Genomic DNA, 13,481 nt, shown 5'->3' with positions numbered 1-13,481 from the left:
GGGGTACCTCTAAAGTGCCCTCTGTGTGTGTGTCATAATAAATTCAACAGAGGCATCAGTGTGGATTTATTAAAACGAGGTATTTGATACCAAACTCCCTTATTTTCAGTTAAGCCATTAAGTAGCAGGTTAACTTGTAATGACCGGTACTTAGTACATATGCTTAAAATGGCTTACTGATCAATTCCAATGTCGTGCCCACAGAACCAGACATCACAGGAGCATATCTGCTCATGCAGATATCTCCTCACATTTAATATAATGCACCCTGCCTAAGGGCTCTACCGCCTGCTCGAGGGTTAACTTCTATATGGTATATGTAGTGTGCCATGTCATGCTTTCAAAATGGTTTGCACCCTTCACGTATCCTGCAGTGGCAGCCTGCATGCAGTTTTTGTGTGGGTCGTTCCTTTGGGTGGCACAATACACGCTGCAGCCCATAGGGAACCTCTTTAGTACCCATGCCCTGGGTACCAGAGGTACCATTTACTAGGGACTTTCAGGGGTTCTAAAGTCCTTGCCAATTGAGTTACAATTAGACATTTACCCGTTGTAAGGGAAAGAGCCCTGGCCACGGGGGCCCATGTTAGCAGGGACCCAGCGCACTTTAAGTTGAAAAGGATCAGTACTAGGGCAAAACGTGTGGTTGACCATGTCAAAAGGGGGCACTTTCCGACAGTCCACCTCCGGCTACAATTCTTTCTACCAGAAGTTACTTACCTTCTATAATGTTCTTTCTGAAAGACTGTCTAGCCGCAGATTTCTCACCAGTCTTGCCATCCTCCCTGTTCTGTGGTTGGATGCTAGCCATCAATAAGATCTCAAGTGTAGGTATCTGCACATTTGTCACACCAATTTGCTTTCGTGACGCTCGGTTACAAATAATTTAAATATATCCATACAGCACGTTTTATTTTTTTCCTATTTCTGATAACTGTGATCTGGACAACACCTTGACTAATGGAACAGATTCAGGATTCAGATTTTTTGTACAAGTTAGGCATGTATTTTGTTAACTTGCATATTTTCTTTTAACTATTTGGTAATAATGTACTCCTTGCACACACAGGAACATCCAAAATCTCGAAGTCAGTCTCCCCCGGTCCCAGCAAGAAGAAACCAGCTGCGTGCCCATGGTGAGTGTGTATCCTTCAGTACTGCCACTTGCTTCTAGAGCACATTCAATTGAGAAACAAATGTGATACCTTTTATGCTCTCTCGAGGTAAACTTGTATTAATCTTTTCTGTTTACAAATGCATATTTATGTGTTTGTGCCGTACTCCTTAATAATCTTGCATTTAGCCATTTCCACTTGCTGCATATGGAACATCATGGTCCAGTTCAAGAGAATTCTTAATATTCTGTTGCCTTTACCCATTCCTGTGGAGAGAAGTCTGATTTTAGACCTTGTTTGGTACACAGTCAGCACTGTATCTGGTGCCCACACAGCAGGATTCCTTCATTTGGAGGCTCGAGTTCCTCAGGTCAGCCTACTTATCTCAGGAATCCCCTGCACTTGCTGATTTTATTTACTACAGTGCTGCAAGAGATTTTCAGCATTTGGGAGTGATAGTTCTGAAAGAGCAACCCTAATCTTAATAGCTGATCTTCAGGCTTTATTGCCTGAAATGAGCTATCCTATCCTTACCGATCCTTCTAATCAACACCAGTACTACTAGGAATGTCATACAACAACTTCAACTCCATCTGTGCCCCTCAAACCTGCGTTGCGTCCAGCACTGGCTTTAGTTCTGGCACTTCCCGCTGTGCTAGTTCACTTTTCACCAATGCTGGTGTCCTTGACCCAGGAGGAGGATTTGCAGTCCATTGTGCTTTCCAACTCTGAGCTGAGACATCACTCTGTTTCCACTGGAGTATGGATTATGATACTTTGCCTATACAATGTGGTAGGGCCCAGACTTTACACTTTCTTTTCAGCACTGACTGGGACAGTGACAGTTTTGATGAAGGGTATGCTTTTGTCCCCAATGTATTGAGGAAAGCTGGTATGAAGAACTGCAAGATGCCAGGGGCCATTCTAATTTGTCAAATAGTAGCCTGGTTTCTCCTCCTGACCCTAACACAGAAGAAAGCGCCTCCTTCACTGTTATGTGGAGGGCGGCAGAAGTTCTAGACTTGTAAGTGCCTACTATGACGTAACGACTAATGGTACTTACCACCCCCCACCCTCCCTACTGCTCAAATGTCTTCAGAACCTCTTTTGCCTTATAATGAGGCCCTCGCGAATTCCCTCTTGGGCACTTAGGTGAAACCATGTTCATGATCATCAGTCCATAGTCAGGGTGCTATGTGCAAGCACCAGATGCCTACTTTTTTCACACATCCCCCGCCAGAGAGCTTTGTAGTGCAGGCGTCCACCAGTAAGGGAAATCCCAATGCCTTTCCCACCACTCAACCTGTTCATGAGTCTAAGAAAATAGAGACATTTGGTAGTGTATCTCCTCCCCAAGCCTTACTCTGTGATCAGTAAATGCCAGCTGTCTTCTAGGCTGCTACTCCCATGTGCTATGGTACTTGATGGGAAAACATTTTCAGCAGTTCTGGATGACCTTCAGGCATCTGTGACCCAAGTTATCCAGGATGGCCGTGATACAGCTTAAATCTTAATTTGTTATGGCTTGGGAACAACCCACTGCTTAGGCCAGGTGATGGATACAAGTGTGACACTTTGACGCCTTGCCTGGATGATGTATGCGGGCTTCTCTGGGTATGTTCAGTCATCTTAAATGGACATGCCTTTTGATAGCTCTTGCCCTATTGGCGACAAAGCAAATTCAGCCCAGGAACAGATCAAGGAATTCAGGCCCACATAATGTTCCTTGAGTCTGTACGCTCCCACCAGACAATTTCACCAGCAGTTTCACTCCCTCTTTGGCTAGGGTAGGGCTTTTCAGTTTCACCAACTTCAGACCCCTCTGGCAGCCCTGCATACTTCCATCCCTTTAACGGCATGGGTTTTGGCTTACAGACAACACCCAAGGCACCCTGAGCAAATGGGCAGCTCGGTCGCCAGCCCCTACAGCCTCAGCAGCTGCAGAACATCTTTATTTGCCCTTCCTGGTACACAGCCGCCCTATCTGACGCAAGATCAGTTGTTGTTTCCAGGGGTGGTAAGTCATCACTTCAGAGAAGGCGGCCTGCAAATTGCACATCAGGGCTACACTTTCACATTTGTTTCGACCCTACTGTACCTTGAACCACCCTCCGGGTGGCTGATGGAGGACCAATTGTTTATCTTGCATCAAGAAATGCAGATCCTTCTGGCCAAAGGGCCAACAGAGAGGATTCCGGGATCTGAAGTAGGAGCTGGGTGTTGTCCCTGCTACCTCCTAGTGCCAAAGAAGGATGGATACCTTTGTCCTATTTTAGATCTTGGCCCTCTCAAAACCTTTCTGTGGAAGGACAAATTAAAGCTACTCACGCTATCCTAGGTCCTTTCTGGCCTTGACCCCGGGGATTGGATATTGGCATTGGACCTGCAGATGAATTGTTTCCATATCCCCTTCTTTCAGTTACACAACTGAAAGTGTCTTTTTCTTGTAAAACATGCCAGATGGCACATGCAGGCTCTGAAGCCTCAGGGTGCACAGCATCAAGGGGAATCTATTAGATTGTATTCTGATATCAGAAGTGACTGCAAAAGACCTTCAGAGTGTCTGCTGCTGTACCTCGACAGGGTCAGTGCCAGATCCCTCTCTTTAGCCCACTCACATTTGAAAGTGGTGACGGATGCATCACTTCTTCGGATTGGGGAGGCCATCTGGCAGAGGTGGCAATCTGAGTCCCCTGTTGTTTTGGCAGAAGCTAGATTAGATTAGAAGCTTTGTTAGAGTTGAGAGCAATTCACTTGACTTTGAAAGCCTTCCTGCCCACCATCATAGGAAATCTGGGGCAGGTGCTCCGGGACAACACCATTGCCATGTGGTAGTGCAATAAGCAGGGCAGGGTGGGGGTCTTGGGTCCAGTGCCAGGAGGCTCTGTGCCTCTGTAAGTGGCTAAACCGCCTGGAAATTTCTCTGATAGTTAACCACCCAGCAGGATCTCTAAACTCCAGGGTGGAAAAACTCATCTACCTGCTCTGTCAGCTTTTTGTAGTTGCCAGATCAGCCTTCTTTATTTTAATCACCTGTTGTAATTAGGTTTTTGAAAGATTTGCAACATTTGTTTCCACCAAAACAGTTTGTGATGCCGCAGCAGAACTTGAATGTAGCATCTCTTTTGAGCTGCTTCACATTTGTCCATTGAGACTTTTAACATTGAAAACAGTCTTTCTTATCCCCATAACATTGGCTAGGCATGTGAGCAAGCTGTAGGCTCTCTCTCTATTCACCCACCTTTATACAATTTTCCTCTCAGATAATTTGGTGTTGAAGACCCAAGCTTCTTTACTTCCGAAAGTGGCCACTCCATTTCATGTCGGCAGACTCTCACCCTCCCGGCATTGCGCTCCATTCGTCTGAGGAAGAGAGACTTCATCATTTGGAACCTAAGAGGGCACTGGGCTTTTTTATAGTTTGCACCAATAGACATTAAATGGACGCTCAGCTTTTTGTAGGGATCTCTAGGGCAAAAGAGAAAGGCCATTAAAAAAGGACCATCTCCTGAGGATCACCGCATAAAGATCTGCTATGTATTGATAAAGAAGCAGACTTAAGAAGGCTTACGGGCTCATTCCATTAGAGCCAAGGTTGCCACCGCTGCAGTGGCATGCTAATTTCCTGTGCTGGTTATGTGTAAGGCAGCATCCAATAGAAGGGGGACCCCTGGAGATCTGATGGGTAGGCAGAGGGAACAGGGGAAACAGAGTCAAAATATCACAGGAGATTACCAACTGCCTACAACATGAAAATATAAATAAGCCCAAAGCTGGGTCTGAATTAGATAAACAACCACAGGCCATAACTGGCACAAGAAGGCAGAGGGACGTGAGAGGAATAATTTTCAAAATCAATTTATTTAAACATAAAGAATCAGGACAGTAATCTTTTAAAAAAAGGAGAAAATGATTAATACCATGGTACAGATATGTGTAAGTCCCACAAAACACAATCATACACACTTTCATTCACACAACATACTCATTTGTTCAACAAAAACATATTTACACAAAACCAAATCATTTTATAAATAGATTTAAAATCATTGACATTAGAACGTGAACAATTTCACAAAATGAAGGTTCCAGAGGACTCGTGCTCTCCCAGTTCTTATGGACAGACGAAGTCTTCAGGTAGGCACAGAGTAATGAAAGCCAACGCACGTTTCGGTGTTGGGCCCACAGGGGGCTACACCTTCATCAGGGCAAAGGGAATAGTAAATGTGTGGGACACACAATGAACACCTTTAATTCAGATAGATAATTAATGGCGGCCCTCCGTAGCAAGGATGGAAATGATTCAGAGCTTAAAAGAGCTCTAATAAACGATTCCAGGAGGTAAGTTGAACAATAAACTCCGGGTATATGAAACTTCTGACAGCAACACGGCCAAAATCCACCGTGATGTGCCCAACACGCCAAATGTTAGTTCCTCGGTTGATATAGGGTGCGCTTATCGAAAGGGCAGGACAGAGGAAAAAATAAGTTCCTTGATGATTTAGTCACGATAGAGGGAAGGACCTGATAATATCCTCCACCGAGGGGCAGAAATGTTTCCAGGATAATTTCTCCGAATGTCGGTATTTAAATGCTGTTCAGAGTCCAAGAGGTAGAACGGTAGAGGATCACGTAAAAGCGAACATGAATCGTGAGTGCTTTAGCCGCCAGGAAAAAGATGATCAGGTATTTAGATCCGAGTAGAAATACAGCGGTATTCAGACTGAATACCGCTGTATTTCTACTCGGACTCTGGACTCTGAACAGCATTTAAATACCGACGTTCAGAGAAATTATCCTGGAAACATTTCTGCCCCTCGGTGGAGGATATTATCAGGTCCTTCCCTCTATCGTGACTAAATCATCAAGGAACTTATTGTTCGAGGCATATGAGCTGTAGATTATACACTGTGCATAGATCGCCATCTGGTGTTGGGCCCGGATGTTTGCAGTTTGTTTTTCCTCTTGGAATGTCTTTGGAAGTCACGAGGTTGGTGACTCCTCCTTTGGTTCGTATTGCGCATGGGCTTCGGCTCCATCCTCAGATTGTTTTTTTCCGCCATCCGGCTCGTATGTAATACTTCGCGCTCCGGTTCCGAACTTTTCCAGTTCAACGATCGACGCAAAAATCCTCGCTCATCGAGATCCTTCAGATAATAAATCATCTTAATCACCTTCTCTTCGGCACTTCTTCGATTCCGGTCATCGACGGCGGCCTTCGGGCCTATCCCGGCTCCGGTCTCGGCTGATGGAAAGAACTCCCTTCAAGAAGTGCCCTCGATGTGGGTCCAAGTTTCCCCACACCGATCATCATGAGGTGTGCAACCTCTGCCTCTCCCCTGAACACGAGGCCCGAGACTGTCCCGCCTGCAAGTCTTTTCGCTCTAAAAAGACTATTCGAGATCGACGGGCTAGACGCAACATGGCGCACTCCTCGACCTCCGCTCCAGTCGACATCTTTGGGGACGACGTCGAAGCTCCGGGACAGCAGAACATCGAAGAAGAGGACGACGACCTCGTCAGTGCTTCCGAGGCCGACGACTCAGATGTGAAGGACATCACCCCGGCGCAGAGGGTCGCGAGTACAATACCCCCTCCCACACCGATACCCAAAAAGGCTTCGGTCACACCTTCGCCTTCTGGCCTAGGCAAGACCAAGGATACTGCTTCTCACACCCCACCTTCGGGCCTGGTAAAGAAGCCTATGAAGCCTTCCGGCAGCTCGGGCTCGAGCCAGCCGACCAGCGGTACCGAAAAACACCCTTCGGCACCGAAGAAAAGATCGGCCTCCACCTCCACACCAAACCCAGCACCAAAGCCTTCGGTGTCGAAACCTGCCCTTCCGGTGCCGACCAAACATCACAAGGCCCTCGGCACCGACACTCCCGTGCCAAAGCCCTCTTCGGCACCGACCAAAAAATCGGAGGTCCCAAAGAAGCACGGCTTAGACAAACCTAAAAAGCCGTCGGCCCCGAAAACTTCGGCGCCCACCGAACAACCAGTGTCGCAAGGACTTTTTACACCGGATCCTCTGCAAAAGACACTCACCAAGGATCCAAAAACTGGACATTTGACATTGTCTTAAAAAAAGAGACACTTGGACAAACCAGCTCCACCTCCACCTCCAAAGAGGAAAGACACTGCTACCTCCCCTTTCAGAGTGCCTTCCCCACCGCCTCCACCTCCTCCACCTCTTCCACCCTCCCCACCTCCCCCCTCTCCACCCATGCCTCATCATTCCCCAACCTTGTCTCCTGTCCCAGATGATTTAGGAGACCCTTATTATGATCCAGCAGATGTGCCACAAGACCCCACCCCTACTGGATCTCCAGACCCATGGGACGATTATAACAATCCGGACATCCCAGATGTCCCACAGGATGACCTTTACCCATCTAGGCCATCCCCACCTGAAGATTCGTTAGGCTTTCACCACCTACTACAAAGGGCGGCACACTACCACGGGGTGGAGTTACATACTGACCCAGTGGAGGAAGATTTTCTCCTAGACACCTTCGATAATGCACATAGGTCTACTGCCATTCTACCTATGTTAAAGGGAGTAATCAAACATGCACCGGAGGTTTTTAAAGACCCAGTCAGGGCCAGGGTCCTAAACCCCCGTATAGAGAAAAAATACAAAGCCGCCCCCACAGACCCTTCATACATCAAAGGCCCTGCACCATTGGATTCCCTAGTGGTATCTACAGCTAGGAAGCGCTCAAATTCTCAGGCGTCAGGCGAAGCACCACCACCTGAGTCCAAGCTCCTAGACGCGTCAGGGAAGCGCACTGCGTCACAAGCCGCCAATATATGGCGTATCGCCAACACGCAAGCGCTATTGGCCAGATACGACAGGGCGCATTATGATGAGTTAGAGACCATCATGCACCATCTCCCTGAAAAATACAGGAATAGGGCTAATGAATTGATCCAAGAGGGAAAAACAATAACTAATACCTCTATACGCTGTGCCCTAGATGCAGCAGATACAGCCTCCAGGGCCATAAACACCAGTGTCCTTCTCCGTCGCCATGCCTGGCTCAGAGTTTCAGGTTTTAAACCTGAGGTGCAAGCCTCTATACTGAACCACCCATTCGACCAACATCATCTATTTGGCCCAAAAGTTGATGAAGCCCTCGAAAAGATGAAAAAAGATACTGACACAGCGAAATCCATGGGAGCCCTACAGTCACATACTCCTAGGCGCTCTTTTCGCCGCTCTTCCTTTCGGGGCACGGGCAGGGGCTACTCCTCGGATAGTGCATCCACGTCATACAAATCCCCTCCTCAATCTACCTTCACAAAAGGTTATCAAAGAGGCGGATACAGAGGCAATAATAATAAGGACAGAGGCAAGACAAATACCGCCCGCTCTGCCACACCGCCTACCCAATGACTTTCCCACGCTCCCTCCAGACCATTCCACTCCGGTCGGGGGCAGAATACAACATTTCCTTCATCACCTCAGACAGATGGGTGACCTAAATTATTCATTCAGGTTATTGCCTAGAATTAACATCTACCCCCCCAAACATTCCACCCAGGCAACGCCTTATGTCTCAAGAACATGCTACGTTATTAAAACAGGCGGTAATCTCACTCCTGCAAAAAAAAGCCATAGAGCAGGTCCCCATCAATCAACAACATTTAGGGGTCTACTCCCTGTACTTTCTGATTCCAAAGAGAGACGAGACTCTACGACCTATCCTAGATCTCAGACCTCTAAATACATACATACATTCAGACCATTTTCACATGGTAACCCTTCAACAGGTTCTTCCACTCCTCTCCCAAAACGACTTTCTCACCACTCTGGACTTGAAAGACGCGTACTTTCACATCCCAGTACACCATGCTCACAGAAAGTACCTCAGATTTGTAGTGGACGGGCAACACTACCAGTTCAAGGTGCTCCCGTTCGGGGTAACAACAGCACCAAGGGTATTCACCAAGTGCCTAGCAGTAGTGGTGGCACACCTCAGAAGACAGCACATTCACGTCTTCCCATATTTGGACGACTGGCTAATAAAAGCCACGTCCTACTACCATGTGTGCAACACACCGCCGCTACAATCCAACTACTTCACCAGCTAGGCTTCACAGTGAACCACCAAAAATCCCACCGGGTACCATCCCACACAAAACAATACCTCGGCGCTACCATAGACACCTCAAAAGCCATAGCCTATCCCAATCCTGCCAGGATTGCAAACATACAGGCTCTGCGTCAGAAATTAATTATTCAACACTCTCTCCCAGCAAGAGTGTGTATGCAACTGATAGGGATGATGGCCTCTTGCATTTTCATAGTGCCCCATGCAAGACTCCAGATGCGTCCACTCCAAGAGTGTTTAGCACGCCAGTGGAACCAGGCCCAGGGGCAACTGACAGATCTGGTGTTGGTAGACGGTCGCACCCATCGCTCTCTGCAGTGGTGGAACACCACAAACCTTTCCAGAGGTCGACCGTTCCTGGACCCGGTTCCACAAATAATCCTAACAGGCGCATCGCTCTCCGGCTGGGAGGCTCATCTGTTACATCTCACAGTACAGGGCACATGGACGCCGCAACAGAAGTTACTCCACATCAACCATTTGGAGTTACTGGCAATCTTCCTAGCCCTAAAATCCTTCCAGACGCAAATTTCAGGCAAGGCAGTCCTCATTCGCACAGACAACATGACTGCCATGTACTACATTCATAAACAGGGGGGCACACACTCTCCACAGCTCTCTCAATTAGCACAGAGCATATGGAGATGGGCAATTCCACAGAAAATCTTTCTCCTGGCCCAACATGTCCCAGGAGTCCAAAACACCGTGGCAGATCTGCTCAGCAGACAAACGCAACAGATTCACGAATGGGAACTTCACCCACAGGTTCTTCACCCATTCTTTCAGAAGTGGGGGCATCCACACATAGACCTATTTGCCACCCACGAAAACAAAAAATGCCCAAGCTTCGCCGCCAGATATCCACACCCATTGTCCAAAGGCAATGCGATATGGATGAACTGGTCAAAACAATTGCATACGCTTTTCCACCTCTCCCACTAATTCCATTAGTGGTGCGAAAGCTACAACAGCATTCCCTAACACTGATCCTAGTAGCTCCAACATGGGCCAGACAACCGTGGTACACCACACTGCTGGAACTCTCGGTAGTACCACACCAAAAGCTACACCTCTCACCATGCCTCCAAACCCAGAACCATGGAGAGATCAGGCACCCGGACCCAGCTCAGCTCAACCTTGCGATCTGGCTCCAGAGGTCCTAGAATTTGGATACCTTAACCTTCCCCCTGATTGCATGAATATTATCAGGGAAGCTAGACGCCCTACTATTAGGGCATGCTATGCTGCAAAGTGGAAAAGATTTGTTGTTTACTGCCACAACAACACAATCAACCCTCTAAATGTGTCCATACAGCACATCATATGTTACTTGCTCCATCTACAAAGGTGTAACCTAGCATATACATCCATTCGGTTACACCTGGCAGCAATTGCTGCTTACTTACAGAACAGGCAGCACCTATCACTTTTCAGGGTGCCTGCCATCAAGGCCTTTATGGAAGGCCTCCAAAGAGTAATTCCACCCAGAGTACCACCCTCACCTGTCTGGAACTTGAATATAGTTCTCACAAGGCTAATGGGACCCCCTTTCGAACCATTACATAAATGTGAGCTGCAATTTCTCACATGGAAAACAGCATTCCTAGTGGCCATCACTTCCCTTAGAAGGGTTAGTGAAATACAAGCACTCACCATACAGGAACCTTTTCTTCAAATGCATCAGAACAAGGTGGTACTCCGCACCAACCCAAAATTTCTACCCAAAGTCATTTCTCCCTTCCATCTAAACCAGTCGGTAGAATTACCCGTCTTTTTCTCACAACCTCAAACCGCTGCGGAAAGGGCTTTACACACACTGGATGTTAAAAGGGCCTTACTTTACTACATCCAAAGAACACAACCTTTCAGAAAAACCAAACAGCTATTTGTCTCTTTCTCTCTCTGTTCACCCTAAAGCCCACTCTACCCGGAAGATAGGGGCTTCTATGGCTTTTCTAGGAAACCTACCACTAGATGACATCTGCAAAGCAACGACATGGTCAACACCGCACACTTTCACAAAACATTACTGTGTAGATGTGCAAACCAAGCAACAAGCTAGTGTGGGCCAGGCTGTACTAAAAACACTGTTCCAAACAACTGCAACGGATGCCGGTGGTCGCCGCTAGGGTTGGGTACTGCTATATAGTCTATGCACAGTGTATAATCTGCAGCTCATATGCCTCGAACGGAATATGCTACTTACCAGTATGCATCTGTTCTTGGCATGTAGAGCTGCAGATCTATACACGCCCACCCGCCTCCCCGGCTACCTGTATCCGTTCCAGTCTATCTTATTTAGATACAACACACATGGGTTTCTTTACTGTTATTACTACGCTCCATCTTTCCCTGCTGGCGAAAAACAATCTGAGGATGGAGCTGAAGCCCATGCGCAATACGAACCAAAGAAAGAGTCACCAACCTCGTGACTTCCAAAGACTTTCCAAGCGGAAAAACAAACTGCAAACATCCGGGCCCAACACCAGATGGCGATCTATGCACAGTGTATAGATCTGCAGCTCTACATGCCAAGAACAGATGCATACTGGTAAGTAGCATATTCCTTTTCCTCTGTCCTGCCCTTTCGATAAGCGCACCCTATATCGACCGAAGAACTAACATTTGGCGTGTTGGGCACATCACGGTGGATTTTGGCCGTGTTGCTGTCATAAGTTTCATATACCCGGAGTTTATTGTTCAACTTACCTCCTGGAATCGTTTATTAGAGCTCTTTTAAGCTCTGAATCATTTCCATCCTTGCTACGGAGGGCCGCCATTAACTATCTATCTGAATTAAAGGTGTTCATTGTGTGTCCCACACATTTACTATTCCCTTTGCTCTGATGAAGGTGTAGCCCCCTGTGGGCCCAACACGGAAACGTGCGTTGGCTTTCATTACTCTGTGCCTACCTGAAGACTTTGTCTGTCCATAAGAACTGGGAGAGCACGAGTCCTCTGGAACCTTCATTTTGTGAAATTGTTCACGTTCTAATGTCAATGATTTTAAATCTATTTATAAAATGATTTGGTTTTGTGTAAATATGTTTTTGTTGAACAAATGAGTATGTTGTGTGAATGAAAGTGTGTATGATTGTGTTTTGTGGGACTTACACATATCTGTACCATGGAATTAATCATTTTCTCCTTTTTTGAAAAGATTACTGTCCTGATTCTTTATGTTTAAATAAATTGATTTTGAAAATTATTCCTCTCACGTCCCTCTGCCTTCTTGTGCCAGTTACGGCCTGTGATTGTTTATCTAATTCAGACCCAGCTTTGGGCTTATTTATATTTTCATGTTGTAGGCAGTTGGTAATCTCCTGTGATATTTTCACTATGTGTAAGGCAGCTACAGGTGCATTGGTACATGCTTTTCCAAAGCATTACTACCTTGACTTTCGTGTCCATTGTGAGGAGCATTTTGCTCGCTCGTTCCTGCAGGGCCTTTTGCTCAGAGCTTATTCACGGTATCTATTCACAAAGTGAATAATCTGCAGTTAGAAGAATCCGTCAGAATTACATGGTTCGAGGCATGTGGGCTGCTGAATTCATATCTGTGCATAGATCGCCGCCTAGTGTTGGGTCCGGATGTTTGCACGTTGTTGTCCTGGAAGAGTCTTCGAAGTATCCTTGGATAGGTGACTCCTCCCCTGGACTACAGTGCGCATGGGCATCCTCTCCATCCTCAGATTGTTTTTTTCCGCCATTGGGTTCGGATGTGCTATCTTAGCTCAAGTTAGGAAAATATTTTTTCGAGGCCAAAAGGCCTTTAGTTTGCGTCGGTACTGTTTATCGATCGGGTTTCGATACAATCCTGTTAGTTTACTAACTTTCAGCACCGACTTTTTTCGCATTTACCTGTCCATCGACTACTTCGACGATGGAATCGAGGACGCCATTCAAAAGGTGTCCGGTATGCAATGCGAAGTACCCACACATCGACGTCCATCCGGTGTGCAACAAATGCCTTTCGCCGGACCACGACGAATCGACATGCATGGCCTGTGCCCGGTTCCGTTCCAAGAAGACTCTGCGGAATCGACGAGCGGCGAGACTTGAGGCGCAGCACGCGGCACCGGCCCCAACAGACATCTTCGACGAGGCCGAAGACGTCGAGGAATTAGAAGTCTTGCCCTCCAGTCCCGTTTCCGAACACGAACCCGGATCGGACGAGGTAGACGAGTCACTCTTCCACAGAGGTGAAGACGACACCGAGGTAGGAGACGACGAGGAGGCCTTAGGGGCC

The 13,481-nt window shown here is 47.1% G+C and overlaps 1 protein-coding gene across 5 annotated transcripts in view; it reads left to right on the top strand.

Annotated features, from left to right (window-relative positions):
• CSPP1 (centrosome and spindle pole associated protein 1) overlaps window positions 1-13,481 on the top strand; it is a 1,290,317-nt gene that overhangs the window by 1,013,982 nt on the left and 262,854 nt on the right. For all 5 annotated transcript variants that reach the window (XM_085605499.1, XM_085605497.1, XM_085605498.1 and 2 more), the window contains one exon: window positions 1,070-1,136. In XM_085605499.1, coding sequence (XP_085461625.1) covers window positions 1,070-1,136 — 67 coding nt within the window. The remainder of the gene's footprint in view (window positions 1-1,069; window positions 1,137-13,481) is intronic.

Source organism: Triturus cristatus, chromosome 5_1 (genome assembly GCF_964204655.1).
Source record: "Triturus cristatus chromosome 5_1, aTriCri1.1, whole genome shotgun sequence".
NCBI classification, from domain to species: Eukaryota; Metazoa; Chordata; class Amphibia; order Caudata; family Salamandridae; genus Triturus; species Triturus cristatus.
This window is presented reverse-complemented; position numbering and strand designations above follow the sequence as displayed.